This window comes from Chenopodium album, chromosome 21 (assembly GCF_948465745.1).
Source record: "Chenopodium album chromosome 21, dcCheAlbu1.1, whole genome shotgun sequence".
In the NCBI taxonomy this organism is placed as follows: domain Eukaryota; kingdom Viridiplantae; phylum Streptophyta; class Magnoliopsida; order Caryophyllales; family Amaranthaceae; genus Chenopodium; species Chenopodium album.
In genome coordinates this window covers 9,341,241-9,365,756 of record NC_137854.1, presented here as the reverse complement: position 1 = coordinate 9,365,756, position 24,516 = coordinate 9,341,241, and the positions used below count along the sequence as shown (strand labels likewise).

The window sequence follows — 24,516 nt, the reverse complement described above, 5'->3', positions numbered from 1 at the left end:
TCCTTCTCTCATAGAATATTCATTTCAACTCAGTTCAGTTTAGTTCAGCTCCAATCATTTCAGTTTAGCTTCAATCAGTTCAATTCATTTCAGCTCCTAATTTCTTTCTCTCACAAAACATTCATTTAAGCTCAGTTCCAATCAATTCAGTACATATGCCAATTATTTTTCGCAAATTTTATTAATGCATCGTAATTGGAGACCGTACATATGCCAATTAGGTGAAACAGTAAGAAACGAAGTGATATCTTTTAAATTAGGAGTACATAGTGCATTTATTATGTAGTATTGTAGTACTCCACTAAAAGGAGAAGTTTAAGAGCTTATTGGAAAGTGAGTAGGTGGTTAGCTAATAATTGTTATTTAGCGAGATTATTTTCTGATTTACTAATTTCAACTCTTCAACTCTTGAGTAGTTCATCAACATATATGGAAGGTGATGGAATTAGTGATGAGTGGCCTAAAGCTTGCTTTTACAAGATAATACTTGAGCCTCGATTTGATCTCCAAACTTTGGTAAAACTCTAATTAATTAATTAATCCATTTCTTTCCTTGTTGATTTTCTTTCATTTCATCTTGTTTTCTATCAACATCTTTTTGTAACATGGTTAAGGTTATGTTTTAGTCATTTACTCATTTACACATACATGCAATGTCACTTTTCCACATTATAAGTTGCACCTTTTGATAATATAGTTTTGCTGATAATTGTTGTATTAGAGAAAGTTCTTGATAGGGACTAGTATAGGTAGAAAGTCTAGCTAGTACATGGTGTTTGTCGTTTATGTAAAAATGGTTTGCTGTATTTTAACTACTCCGTAGTATTTATATATCTAAGCTCGTTAATATTCACAAGTGACATAACCAATTTAACTACTCCGTAGTATTTATATATCTAAGCTCGTTAATATTCACAAGTGACATAACCACATAACTGACATAAGCTCATTTGTTGGTGTGGGATGTTGGTAATAAATTGCTAAAAATAAATTGTGAGTGACATGAGTAGTAGCTAAAAGCTCCTACTTATTTACTTATATGGAGTAACAATTAAATTAATAAATAAAATTAGCAAATAAGTTGTTGCTCTTCTTGCCATATTTGTTAAGCTATTCATCTATAATTATTGTAAAAAAAACATTATTTTCATTTTGGAATAACCTATAGCTGAGATTTTAGAAACATATTAGAGTGAATTTTTGGATTTGGGAATCAACTTTTTGGCCAGCATAGCAGCTAATTAGTTATTACATCTTAAATTAATACTTAAAAGTAGAAAAGAAACTATTAGATGTTAATTGGCTTCAAATTATTTGTAATGTAACATTGTTAATTATTTGCCAACATAACATACTGGTATATGGTCTAATTTTACTACCATTTCTCAGGAAATTCCCAAGGAATTTATGAAAACTCATGGAAATGAGCTCTCTAATTTCATATACCTAAAAATTCCAACTGGTAAAGTATGGAAATTCAACTTGGTAAGAGAAAATGGCAAGACTTTCTTGCAAAATGGTTGGCAAGAATTTGTACAATTCTATTCATTGTCCCATGGTCATTTCTTAACGTTCAAATATAGAGGCAATTCTCGTTTTGATTTAATCATTTTTGACATGAGCGCTTGTGAGATCGAGTACCCGATCCATTCTTAACCATGTAGAGAAATCCCCCCAATGATGAAGAAAATTATTGGTCTCACTAATAAACCTAGTTCATTAGAGAAAGGTACATTACTGTTATTTGCATGTCTTTCAATTATAGAGTTTATTTAATTTTTGTGAACAAATTTGATAGACGGAGTTTTTTTTTTTCCTTCTTGTGTAAATTATACATGCTAGTCAAAGCAATGCGAACAGATGTGGATGCTAAGCTCATAATTGCTAGATATAGCAGTCTTACTCCTGAGGAAGATAAGAAAGTTCGCGCTTATGCTCAGCAACGTAAGCAACCCTTATTCGTAATCAGGATACAACCATCCTTTGTTGTGAGGAACTTTAATATGGTGAGTGAGCTATTTTTTTTAGTTTTCCAATACTAAGATGAATGTATGATTATATTGAGGTTATTTTTTGTGCATTGATTAACTAGGGTGTACCGAAAGAATTTGCAAATAGATTCTTGGACAAGAAACGGCCTTTCAATCTCACATTCAACCTCCAAATTGATGCTAGCAAAACTTGGCCAGTGTTAGTTGATGGTGATTATACACATGTAAAGTTCAGAAAAGGATGGAAAGATTTTGCATTAGAAAACAAGTTAAAAGTGGGTTATATATGTATTTTTGAGTTGATCAACAAACACAAGTTTCAAGTTCGTATAATTCGTGTTAGTGATGAGAAAAATGTTGAAACTCCACGTGCTAGGGAAAAGCCGCCCTTTAAGAAGAGGAAAATTAATGAACATACTTATCCTAGCTCTTCCGTGAAAGGTACTAGATATCGAATATCTTTAATTTTAGTTCACTGTAATTTGTGTTCACTTTATAAGATATAACGTGATAATATTATTTGTGTATAGAATGTACCTCTTCCGAAGGGATGCAAACAAGTATGGATGACAAGCTTATAATAGCTCACAACAAAACTCATCGTAAGCTCACTCCTGAGGAATACAAGAGAATTCGCGCTTATGCTCATCAATGTAAGCATCCAATATTTGTGACGAAGATGCAACCATCCTTTGTGGGGAGCAAATGTTTTGTGGTGAGTGTACGTAGTTTAGTTGCTAAATCTTGGCATTCCATAAGTAATAAGGTGTTTTAAATGTAACCGGTATTTTATTATTTATTTATTTATTTTAATTTTGCAGGGTGTACCGAAAGAATTTAGAAAGAGATACTTGGACGAGAAACAACATTTCAGTCACAAGTTCAACCTTCGTACTAATAGTGGCAAAACTTGGCCGGTTACAATTGTTGCTAATAATACACATGCGAAGTTGAAAATGGGATGGAAATCTTTTGCATTAGATAACAAGTTGAATGTGGATGATACTTGTATCTTTGAGTTGATCAACCAACAAGAGTTTAAGGTTAGCATATTAAGAGTCGCGAATGCTAAGGAAAATCACGAAAATCTAGCAGTCAAAAGTGAAGTTTGAGTACAAATGGTTAAGCGTATGTATGGTGTGTATGCTTAGTTTTGGAAACTTCATTTATTCTCATCCGTCATTTTGGACTAGCATAATCATAAATATGAAGTACTTTATGTAAATATGACAATGTGTTTGTTAGCATCTTTTTTGAAGTTAGGGGATTTGCCTAATTGTGGACTCGGCATCTTAAGGTTAATATCCTATCTTGTGAGCTAGGTCTGATCAAGTATTGAGCTCATAATGATTAATGAAGTGCTCAAATGTACCGTGCGTGTACGATGAATAATGTCGAGTTGTCCGTGTACTTCTTTCTCTAGAGAACTAGTTCAATTGTCTTAAATGAACGGTGTCTTGAAACAAAGACCAAAACTCCGTAGGATTTATCGATCACATTTCTATTTTAGACATAATTTGAGAACACTAGACGAACACTTGTACAATGTTCATTGAATGGCTTGGATTAATTGATTGGACCTTACCCAATCCAAATTCGGTGCAAGCTAAGGTCCAATATTATTTGGCCTAGACTTAGAAATTTTCAATCTCTAATCGATCTAATCCAAACTTTTAATGATTTCCATACTCTTCAGTCCAATGTAGGGGTGTCAAAACTACACCTGACCTTACATGATCCGAAATCGACCCGAAACATATCTGATTCAGATTTGTACTCGTGTGAACATAATAATTTAGCACAACTCAACTTTAAAAATTGACCCGACCCGACTCGACCTCCTCAGACCCGATCCGATCATCCGAATTGACACCTCTAGTCCATTGTAAAGATAATGACAAAGTCTAGCTAGAGAGCTTAGAGTGTAATAAGTACAAGATCTGTCCAAACTGACCAAGTATTTATGCCACTTAATAGAACCATCTACTTATTTATGCAAAGCATGGATAAAAGATGAGAAAAGGTTCTGTAATCTGATTCTTGAAAAAAAAGGCTTTTTGGCACTTAACCAAAACAATCAATTTTACAACATGAAATAAAAATTAGTTAAACTATATGTGACATCATATACAGTGCTCGGCACGAAATTAATTCCTAGCATGCTAACCTATCTACTACGACTACGTACTTGAATGATTTATATTAGTCCACTTTCAGTTCAAAATTATCAGATTTAATTTGTTAATTTTCATTCTCTAATAAGGAGTATGAGTATAATCTAACGTTTTGGACTAATTTAAAAATGACAAGTTTAAGTAACTTAAGTCCGAGTATGATACAAGTTAATATAGATCAAAGCTATCTGATCCGCTTCTATAATTTGTTGTACAGATAAACAAAAATAATGAATATAGCATTTTACACTTATATATTGGTAATAAAGGATTTTGTACTGTATTCTGATTTTCAAATAAAAGACCTTAACCATTAGGCAAAACATCCAATTTGCTATACTATGAAATTGAAATAAAGAGTTCCATTGAAATGAAATTAATAATAAGCCAACTAACCTATGACATGTCTACAAAATTAATTTCTCCAATGAAAATTCGACAACAATGCATGTTTAGTCTCATTGAAAATTAATTTCTCCAATGAAAATTCGACAACAATTAGTAAAAGGGTTTTACTGTTTTACATATTGTATGTGAATCGCATGCAATGCAACAGTGCAACTTAATTACTATATATACTGATATACATACACCTACATATGCTAAGCTACTTCATTCCATCAATTCATTTTTCTAAACCATCTTCTCCGTTCCTACCGGCACCACCACCATCACAACCACCACCATCTCTCTTCCTTCCGCCGATCGAACCCACAAAAGCCTTCCTCAACAAATTAAAAAGTCAAAAAGACACCCTACTAGAAATTAAAGGAGTGCAAATTAGGGCCATACTAACCCCCCTTAGGAGAAGACTTTCATTCGCGGCGGCATTTTCAACTGCCATAGGCGGGTGTGCAGGCGGTGCAGCGGACCGTGTGGAGGACCAAGTGGTTTCTGGTTCCAAAAATACAAAGTTGCCCCAATTTCATAGGTAAAATTACCCCCTGATTTTTACAATACAAGTTTATTAGACTTTACAAGTTAATTTTTAAGAAATTCTTATCTAAATAGCTTCCTACTACCCCTAATCATTAAAGGCTCTACAAAAATACTTCAGATCTTTCAAAGTATATTGCATTATTGCATAGTACACCCCTGTATTTTCAGGGAACTTCAAAGTTTAACAAAGTTAATTTATTTTTAAAATTAATTTGAGTTATATACTGCCTATTGTCTTCATTATCTATGATATTGTTCAACGATATTGAAGGTGCTGTTTTTCTTCTTGGTAATGTTGAATACTGGATAATTATTGTTTAATTTATAGTTGTTGCCCTTGTTGATTAATTGATTGAAATACTTATTATTTAGTTGTTGTATGTCACTCAACTCTTTTTTAACTGCCTGTCTACAAAAATTACAGTAAATGTTGTCCAAATAACTCTAGTTCTCTAAATCTGTCAAAAAGAGTTTGGTTAGGTTGCTACATGTCTTATAAATATATATACGAGTAATATAGATTTTAAGTCTTGTACAAGTTCATTTATTATACCATCCAATTTATAATATACAATAAAGTTAGAATGATAAAGGTCCATTTTTGTCTCATAATACCTTGTTTTTGACAGATCGAGTGAAAAATGGCCAGTTCATCGACACATTTTGACGACGAATGCCCTAAATTCTTCAAAGTGTTTCTACCAGAAAACTGCTTACACCAATTGGTAATAATTCCGGTCATTTTCTTTATGTAGTTATGTAAGTATGTATTATTATTACTTCGGAATTTGTTCAACTAATAATCATTTTCCCTCTTTTATATGACCAGCACATTTGTTCCGATTTCAAGACCCACCTCCAAACGGCCGTAAAAAGAAAGGCCACAATCTTCAGGCCGGGAACGAACCAAGAATGGAAAGTGGGTTTGGAAGAGGACGATGAAGAATTCTACTTCAGAAAGGGTTGGGACGAGTTCGTGATCCAAAATGACCTAAAAGTTGGAGAGTTTATGGTATTTACATACCTAGGAAACTCCAACTTTAGTGTCAAACTCTATGGCACACACGGTTGCCTTAAGGAGACTGTCCAAGAAGGAGAAGCACCCGCTGAGATTAAACTCGTGTACTGTAATAGACGCAAAGAGACTAACCGACCGGGGGCAGGTAGACCACCTTCGTACGACCCCGAAGAGGAAGTAGTTAGGGCGGCCGAGGCTTATCGGAGTGCTCACTCCGATATTCCTTCTTTCATGGTCAAAATCAGTAATAGCTACCTCTCCCACAACTTGGTGGTACGCGTATATTTTATTTTATTTATAAATATTAATAGAGAATATACGCAGAATGAATATTTTATTAACGTGTTTTTTGTTTTGTTATTGTTTTGTAGAACTTGCCGGTGCTTTGGGTGAAGACTCATATGGGGGAAGGTGATTATGAGCGCCAAATCAAGCTACAAGGGTCGTCGCCAAAGCGAACATGGAAGGTGAAGATGACCATCTATCGTCCATCGTCCGGCACTAATTGTAAGCTATCGAGGGGACTATCGGCATTTTTTCGAGATAACTACATCCAACTTGGTGATATTTGTGTGTTCGAGCTTGTGAAAAATGTTCCCAACACTTTGAAAGTTACAATTTTTCGTAACAACGATGTGCTTGTAATTCACTCTTAATTAGGTTATGTTACTTATGTATGTAGACTTAATGCTGTCAAATTTCAAACCGAAACCGACCGACCCAAATGAGAACCGAACCGATTAAAAACCGATTTTTTTGAAACCGAAAACCGACCCGAACCGTATTTTAGTAAACCCGAAACCGAATCGACCCGAATAATGTTAAACCGTATAATAACCGAACCCGTTAACAAACCGAACCAAATATAAACCGAAATGAAAGAAAACCGAACCGAAAAACAACCGAACCGTATTTAACCCGAAATCGGTTCCAACCCGAAACTGTTTAAACTGGCAAAAAAACCGCTTACACCGAACCGTTAGCAAACTGCTACCCGTTTGCACCGAACCATTTAAAAACTGAACTGTTTGTAAACCGAACTGGTTATAAACCGAGCCGTTTATGAACCAAACCGCTTTTAAATCGAACCGTTTACAAACTTTTTTATATAATTAAATGGATTTTTTTTTTACGGGAGTATAATTAAATGGATTAAATATTAGAAATCTTAGAATATTTTTTTTAAAATAGCAAGGCAAATCATTCATTATGGATAATCAGTGTTCACAAACAAGAGCAAAACAAGCAGGCTCAGGCCCTGCCTCAAACTATTAGCAACACTACTGCCTCTAGTCATGTATATAAATGATTAAATAAGAAGCATATAATAACCTAATTGTAAACACAATAATACATTAATACACTAACTCTTATAATCTACTTCGTAATAAACTAGTAAGATCAGTATGACTAAACTTGAAACAGAACATAATATGTATTTATAAAATCAATGAGAATTTGTTTATAATATGATGCCTAAATAAGAAATATGAAATGATTCGCGACTTCACTACTAGAAAACACCTTATTTCCGACGGAATCTCTCCGACGGACCTTAATTTCCGTCGGAAAGTTTGAAATTTACGACGGAAATGTCATCCTCGAAAAATTTCGTCGGAAAATAGATCTTCCGATTGAAAATCCGTCGCACATTTTTCGACGGAATTAAATTTCCTCGCAAAAACTAAATTGCGACGGAAATTTCCGTCGGAAATTGCTTTCCGGCGGAAATTTCCGTCGCAATTCAAATTTTCCGAGGAAATTTAATTCCGTCGGAAAATGTTAAACACAAAATAGCCTTTCGCGTCCTCAGCAACAGAACAGAAGGGAAGAGAGAGAAAGAAAGGGGAAGAGAAGAGAGAGAAAGAAAGGGGAAGAGAAGGGAGAAAGAGAAGACCGTCGCCACCCCCGCCGGACTTTCTCCCGTCCGTCCGCCGTCGGTGCGCACCTCAGGTAAGTGCGTTACTCGGTTTTTTTTTTTAATTTTTTTTTAATTTTGAAGAACCCTAAGGTTCCTAACCCTAACTATCTCCAGCCACCGCCACCGCCTGAGGCGTTGAATTTTCTCCCCTTCATCCACCGTCGGTTCGCACCTCAGGTAAGTGCCGCAATTCGTTTTTTTTTATTTTTTTTTAATTTTCGAACAACCTAACCCTGAGATTTCTCCAGCCACCGCCACCGCCACCGTCCCCTGAGGCTTCTCTGCCACCGCCACCGTCCCCTGAAGCTTCTCTGCCATCGCACCTCAGGTAAGCTTCTCTGTTATTTTTTTTTTGTTTTTTTTTATTTTTTTATTATGTTAAACACTTTAATTAATTGAATCTCACATTACACACTCTAAATTATATGTCAATTAAATTTATTTGTTATAAGTGTGGTTTTTTTTTGGTGTAATTGTTAATAAAAAGGGTAGATCTAGAGTTTAATGACATTATAAAACTTAAAATTGTTAGTTTAGTTGATGAATGACATGTTAGTGAATATATAAATTTAATTGTATATAGAAATATGTTAGTTTAGTTTATTTGGTTAAAAATAGGCATTAGTTTTGTTTATTTTGAAAAAAAATATTAACTTAGTTAAATCTAGTTTAATTATACATGTTAATTATTTATAATGTTAACATTTTTGTTAGTTTAGTTTAGTTTATTTTAATTATGTATGTTAGGTTATTTGGTTAAAAATAGGCATTAGCTTTGTTTATTATGAAAAAAAATGTTAACTTAGTTAAATTAAGTTTGATATATGTTAATTTATAATGTTAACATTTTGTGGTAGTTAAGTTTACTTTGGAAAAAATAATATGTTACTTTATTAAATAGCTTATTTAATTATGTATGTTAGTTTATTTGGTTTATAATAAGCATTAGTTTAGTTTACTTTGATAAAAAAATATTAATTGCCATTTAGTTTATTTTAGTTAATTAAACGAGAATAACATATTATTTGCATTCCCATGACACTTTGATGGGTAATGAATATTCAACACATTTTGTGACTAATGTGATTATACATTTGCGTGAGTTGTGTAGAAGTTGTAATCATGAAACGAATTGAACGAAGCTGGATGTATGAAAGGAAAGTTGGACAATCTGTTAATCCGGCCTTTGTGAAAGGGGTAGATGAATTCCTTAAATACGTGGAAGATCATCCCGAAAGTAGCAACCCCAATGAAGTTAGGTGTCCATGTTTTAAATGTAAGAACAAAAAGCTTTGGGACTCAGAAACGGTTAAACTTCATTTGTACCGGAACGGTTTTGTTCCTAATTACTATGAGTGGATGTGTCATGGGGAAGGGTTTCCAGAAGTTCCTGGACGAGAGGTGAATGAATATCGTGAAATGGTCTTCGATGCTTTTGGTCATAATGAAGATGAAGACCGAGGGCATTCGGAAGAGGCGAGTGTTTCTGAAGAGGAGGAGCCTAATGCACAAGCTAAGCATTTTCTGGATTTGTTGAAGAATTCCGAACAACCATTATACGAAGGGAGTTCAATGTCTGTGTTGGAGATGGCTGCTAGAATTACTAGTCTTAAGTGTGAGTATAATTTGCCCCACAGATGTGTTGACGGGTTTGCTTCTTTGGTGAATGAAGCGATTCCTGACAACAACCATATGGCAGACACATTCTATGAGGTGAAAAAGATTGTGAAGGGGTTGGAGTTGCCTCATGAAAAGATTCATGCATGCCCGAAAGGATGTATGCTGTTTTGGAAGGATGATGTGTTGTTAACCACATGTAGGGTGTGTGGTAGCGATCGATACAAGAAGACTTCTAAGGGTAGCTTAGTGCCTCTGAATGTTCTATTTTATTTCCCGATCACACCCAGGTTGCAAAGGCTCTATGCAACCAAGAATGTTGCGAAGGAAATGACATGGCATTCGAACAATCCTCGGGTTCAAGGCACGATGGCGCACCCTAGTGATACTGAAGCTTGGAAACATCTTGATAGTTGCTTTCCAGATTTTGCCAATGAGCCTCGTAATGTTAGACTTGGCTTGTGTACAGATGGTTTTGCTCCTCATGGTAAGTTTGGGGGACAGTATTCTTGTTGGCCTGTCATTTTGACCCCTTATAACTTGCCTCCGTCGATGTGTATGAAAAGGCAATTCATGTTCCTTTCGTTGCTCGTTCCCGGTCCGAAAAACCCTAAGGGCAACTTGGATGTGTATATGCAACCGCTGGTAGAAGAGTTGAAACAATTATGGGAAGTTGGGGCGAACACATATGACATTTCGAGGAAACAAAATTTCACACTTCGAGCAGCCATCCTTTGGACTATTAGTGACTTCCTGGCGTATGGCATGTTGTTTGGTTGGACTACAGCGGGTAAGAAGGCTTGTCCTTATTGCATGGAGAAAAGCAAAGCATTTTGGCTTGACCATGGAGGAAAAGTTTCCTGGTTTGATTGTCATCGCCAATTCCTTCCAGTTGATCACCCTTTTCGAAAGAGTAAAACTGCATTTTGTAAAAACAAAGTCGAGAAAGGTTCACCACCACATATCATGTCTGGAGAGGAGTTGTGGGAATGTGTTAAAGACCTTCCAAGGGCAGTGGATGGGCCGGAAGCACTGAAACTTCTCAAAAAAGCCAAAAAAGGGTGGTTCAAGCAAAGCACGCTGTGGGACCTTCCTTATTGGAAGCATTTGCTCGTTCGTCACAACTTAGATGTCATGCACATTGAAAAGAACTTCTTTGATCAGTTAATTCACACTATCATGGATGTTAAAAAGCATACATGTGACACGCCATCTGCCCGAAATGACATTGCCAAATACTGTAAACGGCCACAATTCTATCTTCAGGAGGATGACAGGGGAAAAGAGTTCATGCCAAAAGCCCCATTCGCCCTTGACAAGGCTCAACGAAAAGTGTTGTGTGAGTGGGTTAAACAGTTGCGGTTTCCTGATGGATACGCCTCCAATCTGAGCAGATGCGTAGATTTGCAAGCATGTAAGCTTCATGGAATGAAGAGCCACGACTGTCATGTGTTCATGGAGAGGTTGTTGCCCACCGCCTTGAGGGAATTGCTCCCTATCCATGTTTGGAATGCGATTACAGAGATCAGTCTATTCTTCCGCGATTTGTGTTGCTACACAATCACAGTTAGTGACATGGAGCGTTTGGAGAAAAACATTGCTGAAATCCTTTGTAAGCTTGAGAAGGTTTTCCCCCCTGCTTTCTTTAACTCCATGGAGCATTTACCTATTCATTTGCCATATGAAGGCAAGTTATGTGGTCCTGTTCAATGTAGATGGATGTATCCCTTCGAAAGGTAATTTTAACACCCTTTCACATCCTTTTTCTTAAAAACCATTCATTGTCATGACTTGTTCAATGTAATTGCAGGTTCTTGAATCACTTGAAACGAAAAATTGGGAACAAGGCTCGGGTTGAAGGTTCCATATGCAATGCTTATCTCTCTGAAGAGATAGCAAACTTCTGCTCAAATTACTTTCAAGCGTCGGTCGACACAAAAACACGAGATCTCGGTCGTAATGTGAATGTAGATGTTGATAGCAATATTGACAATGCAGATTTACCAGAGTTGTTCTCGGTGGACAGTGGTCGTGTCTCAACTGAGGGTAAAACTCGGTATTTAGATGACAAGGAACTCGAGTGTGCTCATTTGTTCGTGTTAAGAAACAGTGGTGTTCTTGGCGAATACGAAAGGTATTCAATTTAAGGAATGAATTGAATTCAAAGTTCTAAACAATTAAAATGTTTGAACTACTAATTTATCTTGGTTCATTTATGAAATAGGAAGTTTGAGGACTACATTCTTAGTACTCGACCTTACCTGCGTAGAGAAGAAGTCATGGAGAAATGTGAATCTCAATTCTCTGATTGGTTTCATCACAAGGTGATAGAAACTTTCTAGCTTTTATGTAAAAATGAATTATAGATGTTGCAACGTTATCGATTTGATGTATTGTGACATGTGTAGGTGGTTGAAGAAAAACCAAATTCGGATGTCTTGAAAGCATTGTCCATGCGCCCTTTCAAGCGTGTTCGAACATGGAAGCAGATTTTTGTTGGTGGATTTAAATTCCATACACATTCCCATGGCAAACACAAGTCTACCATGAATTATGGTGTGTGTGTGTCTAGTGAGGACGGTGGAGAGTACTTTGGGATTCTAGATGACATCATTGAACTAGTCTACACTGGTCCGGAAAAACAGTACAAGACTATTCTGTTTAAGTGTAGTTGGATGGATTGTGGTAGGGGTATGAACATACATGAACAATACAAGCTAGTGGAAGTAAATCATACTAAAAATTACCCCAAGTATGATCCCTTTGTGTTATCTTATCAAGTGACCCAAGTGTACTACGCATCCTACCCTAGCCTAAAACGGGATCGAGTTCAATGGTAGGCTGTGTTTAAAACACAAGCAAGGTCAGTTGTTGATGCTCCGGTGGACCTTGAGTTCTTGCAGGCACCGTCCCCACAAGTACATGCTACGCTTTGTCCACCAAATGACATTCCTGACTATGACTTTGAAGATGATGATGAAGATGAAGATGATGATGTCGGCCTAATTATCTCAAGCGATGAGGATGACGAATCTAGTGTTGACTCTAGTGACAGTGACGAGGATGATGACATCGATGTGTTTTTAGATGATAGTAGTGATGAATCCACTAGTGATAAAAGTGTTGAAAGTGATAATAGTGTTGAAAGTATTGATTAGGACAATTTGTTTGTGTCATATAACATTGCTCTATTATGAAACTCTATGTATTTTGTGTCATATAACATTGCTCTATTTTGTATTCTGTCTATTACATAACACTACATTGCATTATATTTATTATAACGCTATATACTTCTAATTACAATTATTTGCATAATATCATGTATTCGTTACTAACAATTTTTATCTCAGGTGGTTATGGCGGGAGGCAAAAAAGGGGAAGCATCGAAGAAGAAAAAAGGAAAGGAGAAAGCATGTGCTCTGGTGTTTGATGATGACGTGGAAATGGAGGAAGCGGAGGCTCATGATTTGAGTGACCCTGAGGATCCCGCCTTCACCCAATCTGAATTTCAAGTACAAGGCAATGGGCAACAGCTTCAGCGGCACCAGGGGCAGAGGCAGCAAGGACAGGGATCACAGTCTGCTGAGGGTCTGATGGTATTAGATCCTGCTTCGCTATGGTATGTATGTAGATTTGTTTACATTACTTGAACTTATATTCCAATTTTCATATTTAATGTATATTTGTTTACATTACTTGAACTTATACTCCAATTTCCACATTAAATGTAGGTTTGATAATGGGGACGTGTCTAAGTGCGTCTCCGGTGTCTTGACAGGCTACTATCGAGACCCTTGGCGAAACTATGGAGAGGTTGATGAAAATACGAAGACACATTGGTGGAACTTGTTCAAAGTATATCATTTTCTACTTTAGACATATATATATTACTAAATGTGTTAATGGACATGTGGTTGATAACTTTAAAAGTTTGTCATTGCAGAAACAATGCACATGGGCTCCTGAGTTGGAGGACCATGTGCAGAGAGGCTTTGAATTGAAGATGAGAGAACGGCTGAGAGACATGTTCCACACAATCACCAAAAGGATGAATGGCGTCAAGCCCGGCTGGCTTAACGAGGAGGTCCACAAGAAGATGATGGACATTGTTACCAAAGATGAGAAATTTTTGGCTCGGTCTGAACAGAACAAGAAGAACAGAAGAGGTGGTTCTATGGACAAAGTGGTTCAACCAACACACTATCAGGGTTCAATTTCAGCTTTGCAGCATGCAAAAAGGATGGTAAAGTTGTTTATTACGCAAGTGAAATTCAAGTTAATTGTGTTATATAGTGAAATCATGTCTAACACCTCTCCTTTCTTTTTATTGCATGTACACTCAAAGGCTTCGAAGAATAAAGGCCAATTCCCAACTCCGCATGAGCTTTTCATGAAGACACACTTCAAGGATGTCCCTGGGAAAGGACCAGTGCCTGCCAATGACCAAGTTAAGGAGATTGTGGTAAGCATTTGAAGCCATAACCACCTATAACTATGTAAATGTGAAGTAATTTGAGAAAGAATGAGTTCATAATCCTAGAAATGTAGAGAATAGGCAAACTAGAAGGACTTTTGGCCTTATTTGGCTCTATTTTGGGTAAAATGGCTCCTATACTTAGCAAATACATCATTTAATGTCATTTGAAGCCATGACCACCTATAACTATGAAATAGTGAAGTTATTTGAGAAAGAATGAGTTCATAATCCTAGAAATTTAGAGAATAGGCAAACTAGAAGGCCTTTTGGCCTTATTTGGCTCTATTTTGGGTAAAATGGCTCCTATACTTAGCAAATACATCATTTAATGTCATTTGAAGCCATGATCACCTATAACTATGTAAATTTAAAGTAATTTGAGAAAGAATGAGTTCATAATCCTAGAAATTTAGAGAATAGGCAAACTAGAAGGCCTTTTGGCCTTATTTGGCTCTATTTTGGGTAAAATGGCTCCTATACTTAGCAAATACATCATTTAATGTCATTTGAAGCCATGATCACCTATAACTATGTAAATTTAAAGTAATTTGAGAAAGAATGAGTTCATAATCCTAGAAATGTAGAGAATAGGCAAACTAGAAGGCCTTTTGGCCTTATTTGGCTCTATTTTGGGTAAAATGGCTCCTATACTTAGCAAATACATCATTTAATGTCATTTGAAGCCATGATCACCTATAACTATGTAAATGTGAAGTAATTTGAGAAAGAATGAGTTCATAATCCTAGAAATGTAGAGAATAGGCAAACTAGAAGGCCTTTTGGCCTTATTTGGCTCTATTTTGGGTAAAATGGCTCCTATACTTAGCAAATACATCATTTAATGTCATTTGAAGCCATGATCACCTATAACTATGTAAATGTGAAGTAATTTGAGAAAGAATGAGTTCATAATCCTAGAAATGTAGAGAATAGGCAAACAAGAAGGCCTTTTGGCCTTATTTGGCTCTATTTTGGGTAAAATGGCTTCTATACTTAGCAAATACATCATTTAATGTCATTTGAAGCCACGATCACCTATAACTATGTAAATGTGAAGTAATTTGAGAAAGAATGAGTTCATAATCCTAGAAATGTAGAGAATAGGCAAACTAGAAGGCCTTTTGCCCATAATTGGTTGTGTGTAGGTGAAAGTGGTGCCTAATTTCAAGTATTTGGTTGTTTTATTTCATTTCTAGTCATGGACACCTTTAAAAACTATTAACTTATGCTGTTTCATGTCTTTTTTATTTAATATATGTTTGTATAATGAATATCTTGTAGGAAACCTACCAGAAGAAGGCTGAAGAAGCAAGTACTCAAGGGATTAAGAAGAGTCCCAATGAGTTGTATTGGGAGAGTGTGGGTGGCCGCAACAAGAAGGGTCGAGTAAGGGGTCTTGGTCAAAGTGCGGAGTTGTACTACAGCAACCGGATGGGTCGAGTTTCTAGGTCGTCACAGCAGTACACACCGTCCGTTGTTTCTCAGATGCAGGATCAGATGGAGCATAGGGTTCAGGCTCTTCGCTATGAAATCAGAAGTGAAATGGAAACTGAGATGCAACTCCGAATTCAAAGTGAAGTGGCTGAAATAGAGAGGAAAAACAAGGAGCGGTGGGATGAGTTTATGAGTCGATTCTCTAGCAACGACTCATGTTCTACCTTTCAGCCTCAGCATCGAGACCCCAGGGATGACCCGGGTAGTGGAGGAGCAGGTCAGGGTACCCCGGCCATTGTGTAGCCTAGCTTTTGTTTATAGTAGTATGGACATGTAGTCTCATTTAGTACGGACATGTAGTTAAGTTTATTTGTATAGCTTTTGATTATGTTTCCGCTCTTTTGGAAATAACTAAATATTATTATGTTCTACTGGGTGCATGGCTTTTGTGGAAATATATATAAAAATATTTTCGATATTCGATAAATTTTGTAAACAGGAACTAGGTGCAGGAATAGGTTTTTAATATTATTTTATGGCAGAAAATAATCTCATTTGATGCCTTGTTTTCACAAATTTCCGACGGAAATTTGCAAAATAATTTCGTCGGAAAACTTCTTTTGCGACGGAATTATGGCACTTAAATTCCGTCGCAAAAGGGGAAAATTTGCGAGGAAATTGTTCCGTCGCAAATTTCCGACGGAACAATCTGTCGGAAATTTGCGACGGAACAATTCCCTCGCAACTTTTCCCCTTTTGCGACGGAAGATTCCGTCGCAAATTCCGGATCTTCCGACGGATTATTCCGTCGCAAAAACTAATCAACGACGGAAAAAGTTCGTCGCAGATTTGCGACGGACCATGATCAAAAGTCAATTTTTTTTCAAAGGCCTTCAATTCCGTCGGAAAATCCGTCGGAAAGGTGTTTCCGACGGAATTTTCGTCGGAAAATAGCTGATTTCCTACGAAGGGTTTTCCGACGAACCGTTACGACGGAATTCCGTCGGAAAGATGTTTTGCGACGGAAATTGACCCTTCACCGACGAAATTTTTCCGTCGGAAATAAGGTGTTTTCTAGTAGTGCTTTATATAAAACTTGTGAACGCAAAAGGATAGCAAGTACTATCAAATTTCAAACCAAAACCATTTAACTGCCCGAATCCAAACAACTCGATAAACAATTTATTTTTTGAAACCGAAAACCGACTCGAACCGTAATTTAGTAAACTTGAAATGGAACCGATATGAATAACGTTATAGGGGTTAAACCATCGAAGAACCGAACCAGTTATAAACTGTACCGAAAAAGAACCGAACCAGTTAAAAACTGAACCGAAAAGAACCGAACGAGTTATAAACTGAACAAAAAAAGAACCGAACTGTTTCTAACCCGAAACCGTTTCCAACCCGAAACTGTTTGAACCGGGATAAAAACCGTTTACACCGCACCGTTAACAAACCGCAACCCGTCTGCACCGAACCGTTTACTACCCGTACTGTTTACAACCCGAACCGAATTAAAACCGCTTAAGAATAAACCGAAACCGAATCAAACCGATAACTATTTAAACCGAACCAAAACCGACCCGTGAGACAATTAAACCGATTCCAAACCGACCCGATTGAATACCGAACCGATTTCAAACCGAACCGAAACCGAACTGTCAAACCGTTTTGACAGTGCTATATGTAGTATTTGAGTTATTTTTAATTAGGATTATTGTCTTTCTTTCTTTTTAATTAAATTAATCTAGCTTTTTAATCGTCTCATTTTATGTTAATGTAATTTGCAACTTAATTGAAAGTAATTAGTTAGATTTTATGCATATTGGTTTTATTTTACCCTTAGTTACGGCGTAGTTTTAATTTAATCGTCTCGTATTAAATTAATAACCTTTATTCCTTGCATTAAGAATATAAGTACTATACATAAATAACCAATTAAAGGCATACATGCATACGAACAAAACACGGATCCATAATCCTTATAATGTTGTACTTTAATTCGTAACTAGTTTTTGGGCCCGGGCGATGCCCCGGTTGATTACATGGAATTAAACATTAATATACATTGTAATGTATGATTTAATTTTCTTGTAATTAAATTTATTGTTCATATTGTCATTTGCTACTTATTAATATTTTGTATTCAAAAAATTGCATAAAAAATTACATAGCTTGGTGGTAAGATATTTAGTTCCAAAATTAGAGGTTGTGGGTTCAATTCTTGTGAAGAACTTTTTTTTAATTATGACGAGTCCATGACATGGAATGAAAAACAAATGGAAGGAGAGCCACGTGGCGTAATGAATAGTTGAGTAGGTGACGTGGTATAGTGAGAAGAGCTTACGTGACACATGGACGTTCTTAGGAACGCCTTTTAATATATTAGTATAGATAGATGTTCGGAAGGGTTGTTTAGATCAAACTAACAGACAAACACACATAAAATCTTTAATTGAAATAAATGAAGTCAGACAACTCAGCTCCAAAGCTGAGGAGAAGCAAGAAAAGATTAAATGTTGAGTACTGCATGCATATACTCCATTGATTTGCATTTAATCATTCTATTTTATAAAAAGTACTATTACGAGTACACAAAATCAAATCTGCAGATTTCTTTTGTATTCAAGTTTACTGTTATATTGAAACAACAAACCCTGTCAAATTGTAAGAATTTACTACTCTCAATTCTATACATAGTAATGTTTATCAAATAAAACTACGGAGTAGTACTTACTGACCAACTTTTTTTAAAAAAAAAAATGAATAAATATAACTAAAATGAGCTGTTTTTTTTTTTAAAGAGAAAATGAGCTGTTTTTATTTATACTACGGAGTAGTACAATTAAAGAGTATGTACGCCCTCAAAAAAAAAATAAAAAATAAATAAAGAGTATGTACTTCATCATAATCTCATGGCACTTGGCAGTAGTTTAGGCACTTAACTTTTATTTTAATTTGTCCCTTAGGTCATTGACAGTTAATATGATGCGAGAAATTAATTTTGTGGAACCCTAAAAAATCTAGGCTGTGATACCATGTTATATTTCGGGAAAACTCCTTGGGTTGGAGTGTGTACCATTGAATAATATATATAGTGTTACAATACTAGTCCTAATCATGTTAGGAAACCTAGTACGATAAAAATACAAACTATATCACTAATATATACAAATATATCCTACTCTGCGACAAATATTATAATAATCATATAATATCTATCAGAAAGATCAAAGTACAAGTATTGTAAGAACTAATTATAAGAAAAACATTAATTTATGAAATTAGTTATGCTTCAACGTAACTAACCATAAAAAATCATTTGGTTGATGAAAATTACATCACCAACAATTTTTTTTAATTATTATTTTTTAATGTGACAAAATTATTGTCTTTCTAGTATATGAAGTACTTGATGAATCGGTACATATTTCATTTTTGTATAAGGTTTACATATCTATGGATCAAAATGTCGTTATCGACCTTAGTTATATATTGGCAAATCTTTCACGCTTTTTTTTTTTTTATTTTTTATTTTTTTTAGAAGGGATTAATGCATACGTGCATGGAGACCTCACTTGGACGATGATGAGTTCAACTCCTAACATTAATCTAGCTAAATTGGTTTGATGATGAGCAACAAAATTACCAAGGAATTTCAAACTGCTAACAAATTAGGCAATTGTTATTGCACCGCAAGAGCATAATAATAATTTCCAAAGTTGCTTTTATCTCATTCTAGCCCAACCTAAATTTGATTGAAACTCAAGTCATGCCTAATTTAATTCAATCTTGATCCAGAATTCAAGACTCGTCTAGTTTGAACTAAACCCAAACTTGGACTTTTTATCCATTCTAAAACTAACTTGAGTGACATGAACTAAAATACTACATTGTTAAGTTAAAATTTGACCCAAACAAAAAACTCATCCGATCCGATCCAAACTTAATCAACCCAACCCCAACACAACAAACATAGAGCAAATTTCTTTCTTGAGAAATATACGAAAGTACAAAAACGCCCCTAAGATTTAAAGAGGATAAAGTTCCTCGACTTATCAGTGCGGAAGGCGTAGAGTTGAGCGAAGAAGCGGTCTGTAAAATGGCTTCAGTGGTTGGGAATACTCTTGCAATATCGCCGGCAATTTACTCGCCGGAGAAAACACCGACGCTTATTATAAGAAATTCCGGCGCTTCATTTTCATTTTCCCGACGTTTTTCTCTCTCTTCTCTCTCCTTCCGTCGCCCTTCCACCCTAAATACCGACGCCGTCTTCCGCCGACGTTCATCTTCTTCCTTTCGTTGTTCCGCCGGTAAGATTTCTTCTATCATACTTCTTTTTAATCGGAATTCGCTTAGTTTATAATTACACCTGGTAATTTTGCATCAATTTTGCTTCTGTTTCTAATTATTGCTTGATTTTATGCTGAATTTGTTTTGTTTAATGTGTTGTTTCTGGATGTATTTGGCCTAATTTTGCGAGTTTCGGTTTCAATTTAGATATTGCGATGCCTAATTAATGTAAATATTGATATAATTGGTGTCATTCCTGTTCTGTGTTGATTAAGCCTAACATTATGGTTTTAAGGAGTTGAATCTAGAATTAATTTGTGCAAAATTCAAAACAATTTGATTAAATGTTTGCTGATTTAGGAGTGGCTCTATGTTGATTACAATCGCGAAGAACAAAACTGTGTTTAGCTAAATTTCCTTGGAAATTGGTTGCTAGTTGCCTGTCTATTGGAGATAATGAGATAGGTTATGGTGGATGTAATGTTAACTTGTTTAAATAAAATTTTAGAATAACAAGACACCAATCAATCAAGTTGAAGAGTGTGATTGAAGGTGATCGTGGCTACTCGATCAAATTTTGTAGGGTTTCTTCAAAAGAGAAGGAGATGGATTTTGAGCTGATGTATTGCACTATAGAAAGGGAGTGAATTTTCAAGGAGAGGAATGATTGTATGAGTATAGGATCCCAACCATAATTAACACTTGGGAAGTCTATGGTTTCCAAATCAAGGGCAGTATCCTCTTCTCTTTCACACCCCTTTTCAGCTTTGCTATATGGCACAATTAGAAGTCTAATTATGAAGGCTTTTGTCCAGCCAAATCCTTAAGACAGAGTGTCTTTCATTCCCTTCTAATGATATTTTCCATCACCATTTATAGATCACTCTTTCCACAAAATTCTAAGACTACAGAAGATTTCAATGACGATATAATTCCAATCTGGAAGAGACACTTCAATGGCGTGCCTTTTCGTTTTTCTTGAAGCTTGATTATGTAAGCCCTCCTAGAATTTGGAAGTGCCAATATCGTTTTCTTTGCAATATCTACTTTCTCTTTGCTACTTGCGCATGGGTATTTGGTGAATTTGTGTTACAAGTTATAATTATTATTCTATGAAGTATTAGGATTTAGGAAACCACTGTACCTTGGTCCTACACTGCCCACTCCTTTCCCTTAAAATATACTGCTTTATTTTCCATTCAACAACAAAGAATAGGTTTCCTGACAAAAGTACAAAGTCACTAGGATCATATATCAAGATTAGTTAGCCAATGCCAAATAAGGGATGTAAAATATAATTAGTGTTTTCAGCTTTACACTCAGCTCATTTAAATACTTAACTAACATATGCAAACATTCTGTATCACAGAGAAAGAGAATTGCCTCTTCACTCTTAAAACCCAGTTCAATGGCATAAACAGCTAGTAGGCTATCAAGATAATGGTTCACCACTGGCCCACTGTAAGCAAGTCCAAGTAGTGAAGTACACGGCGTACACCCAATACATTGGTATACTCCCTCCGTGTTTTTTTAAGTGATACACTTTGACCGGCACATAGTTTTAGGCAATTTAATTGAGGTAAGTGGGGTAGTGGAGTATTAAAAAATTGTTAAAGAAAAATAGTGTGGTTAATAATTTATTGAAAAGTAATGAATGTGAGAGGAAAGATATAATAAAAAAAAGTAGTGGTGGGTTTGGGTGGGGACCATGAGAGGAGAGAGGTATAATATTTTAATGTATTTTTTTGCCAAAAAAGGAAGTGTAGGAAAAAATACAAGTGTTTGGTAAATTAACGGTTTTGTTAGACCTACTTACCTTCCCAAAAACATGTGCAAAAGGCAATGAGACTTTTATTTGGGGATACAACAAATACATAATTGCTTGGGTTGATTAAATCATTAAAAGTGCTATCAATTATGACCCTCGGGTTATTTTCACAGTTGGTCTGTCAAACCTCAAACTTGGGAACAAAATAGATGGATATGTAAGGAATGACCTAGGGTTACTTTAACTTTGCTCTTTGAATCTGTATATCGTTTTGGTATATACTTAGTATACATGTGAGATTAAGTAAGATGAACTTGGGATGATGGCCTTTTCTTTCTCTATTCCTCATGTATGATACTCCCTCTGTGTTTTTTTGAGTGATACACTTGTTTAAAGTTGAAAGAAAAAGATGAAATGGGGTTTTGTTGATTGTAAGTGAAGAAGAAATAAGATTGTGGGTTTTGATTGTTTAAAGGTGAAAAATAATCATAAAAAATAAAGGTACTGGATCAATACCAATGACTCTTTTAGAGACAAGATTTTTGGGTCAAATGAGACTTTTCATTGTGGACATAGAAAATCATAGGTATTAATTAACCTAAATTTTCACTTCTTTTTAGTAAAGCTGTAAATGTATTCTTTCAATCTGAGTGTATACTTAAGTTTCATAGTGCTTGGAACACTTAATTTCTATCTGACTTTTTCTCAAACATTGTTTGAGCATCAAACGCTTGGCTGTCTGATATATCAGATACCATGATATGTACACCCCTTACACCTGGGATTCTCCCAACCTTGGCGCTATACAGAATGCTTTGCTGTCCTCATGGCATTTGTTGGGCACACAAGGATTAATCTTCCTCATTTCTTAAACCTTTTGCTATTTGAAAGCTCATTGGAGGCCCAACACATTTGAATCATTTTTAGCAGATTTCTGAGAACAATGAAGTGTACATTCTTCTGGTTGCTTGCATAATACTTCGTATGTAGAACAGAAGAAAGGAAGAGTGCAATCCTGAGGCAAAAGGATGTTTCCCATTTAGAGTACATATAGAAAGCTAAGTAGCTAACCCTCACACTGTAATTTGTGCTTAATTACTATAGAAAATAATAGTGGAAAGGTGGTCTCCTAATTATGTGCTCGTGTAATAAGTAATGACCTGGCAGTTATGAGTAAACTATAAGTTAGTAACACCCTCTTGTATTATTTATGCAGCTCTTACTCCCGAGTTGAAGACTACTATCGATAAAGTTGTGAGTTCAAACAAAGTGATTCTGTTTATGAAGGGAACAAGGGATTTCCCTCAATGTGGATTCTCAAACACTGTTGTACAGGTATTGAAGTCTCTGAATGTGCCTTTTGAAACTATTAACATTCTTGAAAATGAGTTTCTGCGTCAAGGTTTGAAGGAATACTCAAGCTGGCCGACCTTTCCGCAGCTTTATATTGATGGGGAGTTCTTTGGTGGTTGTGACATCGTAGTTGGTGAGTTCTTCAGAATTTATTAGGATGCAGTGACTTGCTTTCCTTTAAGAGGTTCTATATCTGAATCAACTTCTTTTTTGACCTGTTGATTGTCATTATAGCATAAGGTCATGACAAAAGAAATATTCTGATCTAAGTCATAGTCAAAACATTACTATACCCAACTCTGCTTCAAACTGAAAGAAGAGTTGTAGATTGTTTACTGAAACTCATGTCATGATTTGACAACAGGTTATACTGTTATAGTGTTATAATCCTATCTCCTTTGATGTAGTCAAAACAAAACTAGACCCAATTCTGCTTCTGGTGGATTAAGAGTTAATAGAACTATGGGAATTTATTTAAACGTAACTTCTGTCTTTGATTTGACTACAGTTTTAGAGTGTTATGTGAAGAATTGTTTCTCCATCCTTAGTTTGGTGGAAAAATCTGAGGTTAGATGAATTCTGACAGCTGATAAATTTATGTAAAAGCTGCGAACTTCATCCGTGGTGAATAGAGAACATTTTATTTGCTTTCTCTTTCTTGAAGGCCGAGTAATCCTTCATTCCTCCCTCCTTTTTTTCTAATCTTTCATCAGATCAACTTTGTACCCCCAACAAAACACTTTGGTCCTCGTCATAACTCTTGGGCCTCTTTCACAAGTAATCAGTCCTAATTGGGAAGATTTTGAAATTGGTTCCACTCTGCTGAAGCTATCAAGGACTACATTGTAAAGTTGTAACTTCCCCGTCAAAAAAAAAAAAAAAAAAGTTGTTACTTCATCATTGATCTCCATTCACATATTTTATAAGTACAGTACTGTTTAGGAAGTATTGTGCGAGTATTTCCCTCATAAAATACATGTAGGCTGTGAAAAGTTGGGTCTACATGGCTGTTAGCCGCTCAGGCTTTGGACACAACTTACAACTATTATGGTTGGTGTAGGTAGATTTTCATTCCAGCTCTCCAGTCTAAACTATGGGTGTTCTTATTAGTGCTTCCTGAAGCTCTTTGACCTCTAAGTAAATTTGCGCCATGGTTGCTTTGAGCTTGCTTGTAAAATTTCTTAGTATTAATATGGGGGAAGAAAATGCACACATTAATATGTTATGCGTTCTATAGTTGTTTGAATACTTTCTCTAAATCATGTTTCCTTTACAGAAGCGCTCAAAAGTGGGGAGCTACAAGAAACGCTGGAGAAGGCTATGTGCTCATGATGCCAATATGAGCTACTTGTAATTCGTAAAGTTTCAATATAAATACTTTAATGGATACAATTTATACATTGGCTTACTGAAGCTAGCAAGCGCATTGATGACTATCATCTTATACAATTTTAGATCTGTTTTTGAAGCAGCAAGTCTTATTAGAGGCTGCTCGTTTGTTTTTGCATGAAATTTTTTTATTTGG

The 24,516-nt window shown here is 35.7% G+C and overlaps 4 protein-coding genes across 4 annotated transcripts; all 4 read left to right on the top strand.

Annotated features, from left to right (window-relative positions):
• Window positions 1-1,850: 1,850 nt before the first annotated feature.
• LOC145600314 (B3 domain-containing protein LOC_Os12g40080-like) lies at window positions 1,851-3,103 on the top strand. The gene is made up of 4 exons (XM_081656230.1): window positions 1,851-2,006; window positions 2,093-2,432; window positions 2,522-2,706; window positions 2,813-3,103. The coding sequence occupies exons 1-4, from the start codon at window positions 1,851-1,853 to the stop codon at window positions 3,101-3,103; spliced, it is 972 nt and encodes a 323-aa protein (XP_081512356.1).
• Window positions 3,104-5,745: 2,642 nt separating this feature from the next.
• Window positions 5,746-6,778, top strand: LOC145600313 (putative B3 domain-containing protein Os03g0621600). The gene is made up of 3 exons (XM_081656229.1): window positions 5,746-5,829; window positions 5,934-6,395; window positions 6,494-6,778. Exons 1-3 carry the CDS (start codon window positions 5,746-5,748, stop codon window positions 6,776-6,778), a joined length of 831 nt encoding a protein of 276 aa, XP_081512355.1.
• A 2,387-nt stretch (window positions 6,779-9,165) lies between these two features.
• Window positions 9,166-12,818, top strand: LOC145600312 (uncharacterized). The gene is made up of 6 exons (XM_081656228.1): window positions 9,166-10,450; window positions 10,553-11,396; window positions 11,471-11,794; window positions 11,885-11,984; window positions 12,069-12,155; window positions 12,564-12,818. Exons 1-6 carry the CDS (start codon window positions 9,166-9,168, stop codon window positions 12,816-12,818), a joined length of 2,895 nt encoding a protein of 964 aa, XP_081512354.1.
• A 6,792-nt stretch (window positions 12,819-19,610) lies between these two features.
• On the top strand, window positions 19,611-24,459 carry LOC145600163 (uncharacterized). Its single transcript, XM_081656063.1, has 3 exons — window positions 19,611-19,890; window positions 22,855-23,124; window positions 24,268-24,459. The coding sequence occupies exons 1-3, from the start codon at window positions 19,680-19,682 to the stop codon at window positions 24,321-24,323; spliced, it is 537 nt and encodes a 178-aa protein (XP_081512189.1). The 5' UTR covers window positions 19,611-19,679; the 3' UTR covers window positions 24,324-24,459.
• The last annotated feature ends 57 nt before the right edge of the window (window positions 24,460-24,516 follow it).

What these genes read in the sequence shown, in the direction of transcription:
- LOC145600314 (XM_081656230.1), top strand. Translation starts at nt 1,851, where the DNA reads ATGCGAACAGATGTGGATGCTAAGCTCATAATTGCTAGATATAGCAGT. An exon ending in TCCTAGCTCTTCCGTGAAAG is followed by an intron (nt 2,433 to 2,521) that starts GTACTAGATATC and finishes ATTTGTGTATAG; the next exon opens with AATGTACCTCTTCCGAAGGG. An exon ending in TGGGGAGCAAATGTTTTGTG is followed by an intron (nt 2,707 to 2,812) that starts GTGAGTGTACGT and finishes TTAATTTTGCAG; the next exon opens with GGTGTACCGAAAGAATTTAG.
- LOC145600312 (XM_081656228.1), top strand. Translation starts at nt 9,166, where the DNA reads ATGAAACGAATTGAACGAAGCTGGATGTATGAAAGGAAAGTTGGACAA. An exon ending in GTTTGGTTGGACTACAGCGG is followed by an intron (nt 10,451 to 10,552) that starts GTAAGAAGGCTT and finishes AATTCCTTCCAG; the next exon opens with TTGATCACCCTTTTCGAAAG. An exon ending in GAACATGGAAGCAGATTTTT is followed by an intron (nt 12,156 to 12,563) that starts GTTGGTGGATTT and finishes GAGTTCTTGCAG; the next exon opens with GCACCGTCCCCACAAGTACA.
- LOC145600313 (XM_081656229.1), top strand. Translation starts at nt 5,746, where the DNA reads ATGGCCAGTTCATCGACACATTTTGACGACGAATGCCCTAAATTCTTC. An exon ending in AAAACTGCTTACACCAATTG is followed by an intron (nt 5,830 to 5,933) that starts GTAATAATTCCG and finishes TTATATGACCAG; the next exon opens with CACATTTGTTCCGATTTCAA. An exon ending in ACCTCTCCCACAACTTGGTG is followed by an intron (nt 6,396 to 6,493) that starts GTACGCGTATAT and finishes ATTGTTTTGTAG; the next exon opens with AACTTGCCGGTGCTTTGGGT.
- LOC145600163 (XM_081656063.1), top strand. Translation starts at nt 19,680, where the DNA reads ATGGCTTCAGTGGTTGGGAATACTCTTGCAATATCGCCGGCAATTTAC. An exon ending in TTCCTTTCGTTGTTCCGCCG is followed by an intron (nt 19,891 to 22,854) that starts GTAAGATTTCTT and finishes TTATTTATGCAG; the next exon opens with CTCTTACTCCCGAGTTGAAG. An exon ending in TGGTTGTGACATCGTAGTTG is followed by an intron (nt 23,125 to 24,267) that starts GTGAGTTCTTCA and finishes TTTCCTTTACAG; the next exon opens with AAGCGCTCAAAAGTGGGGAG.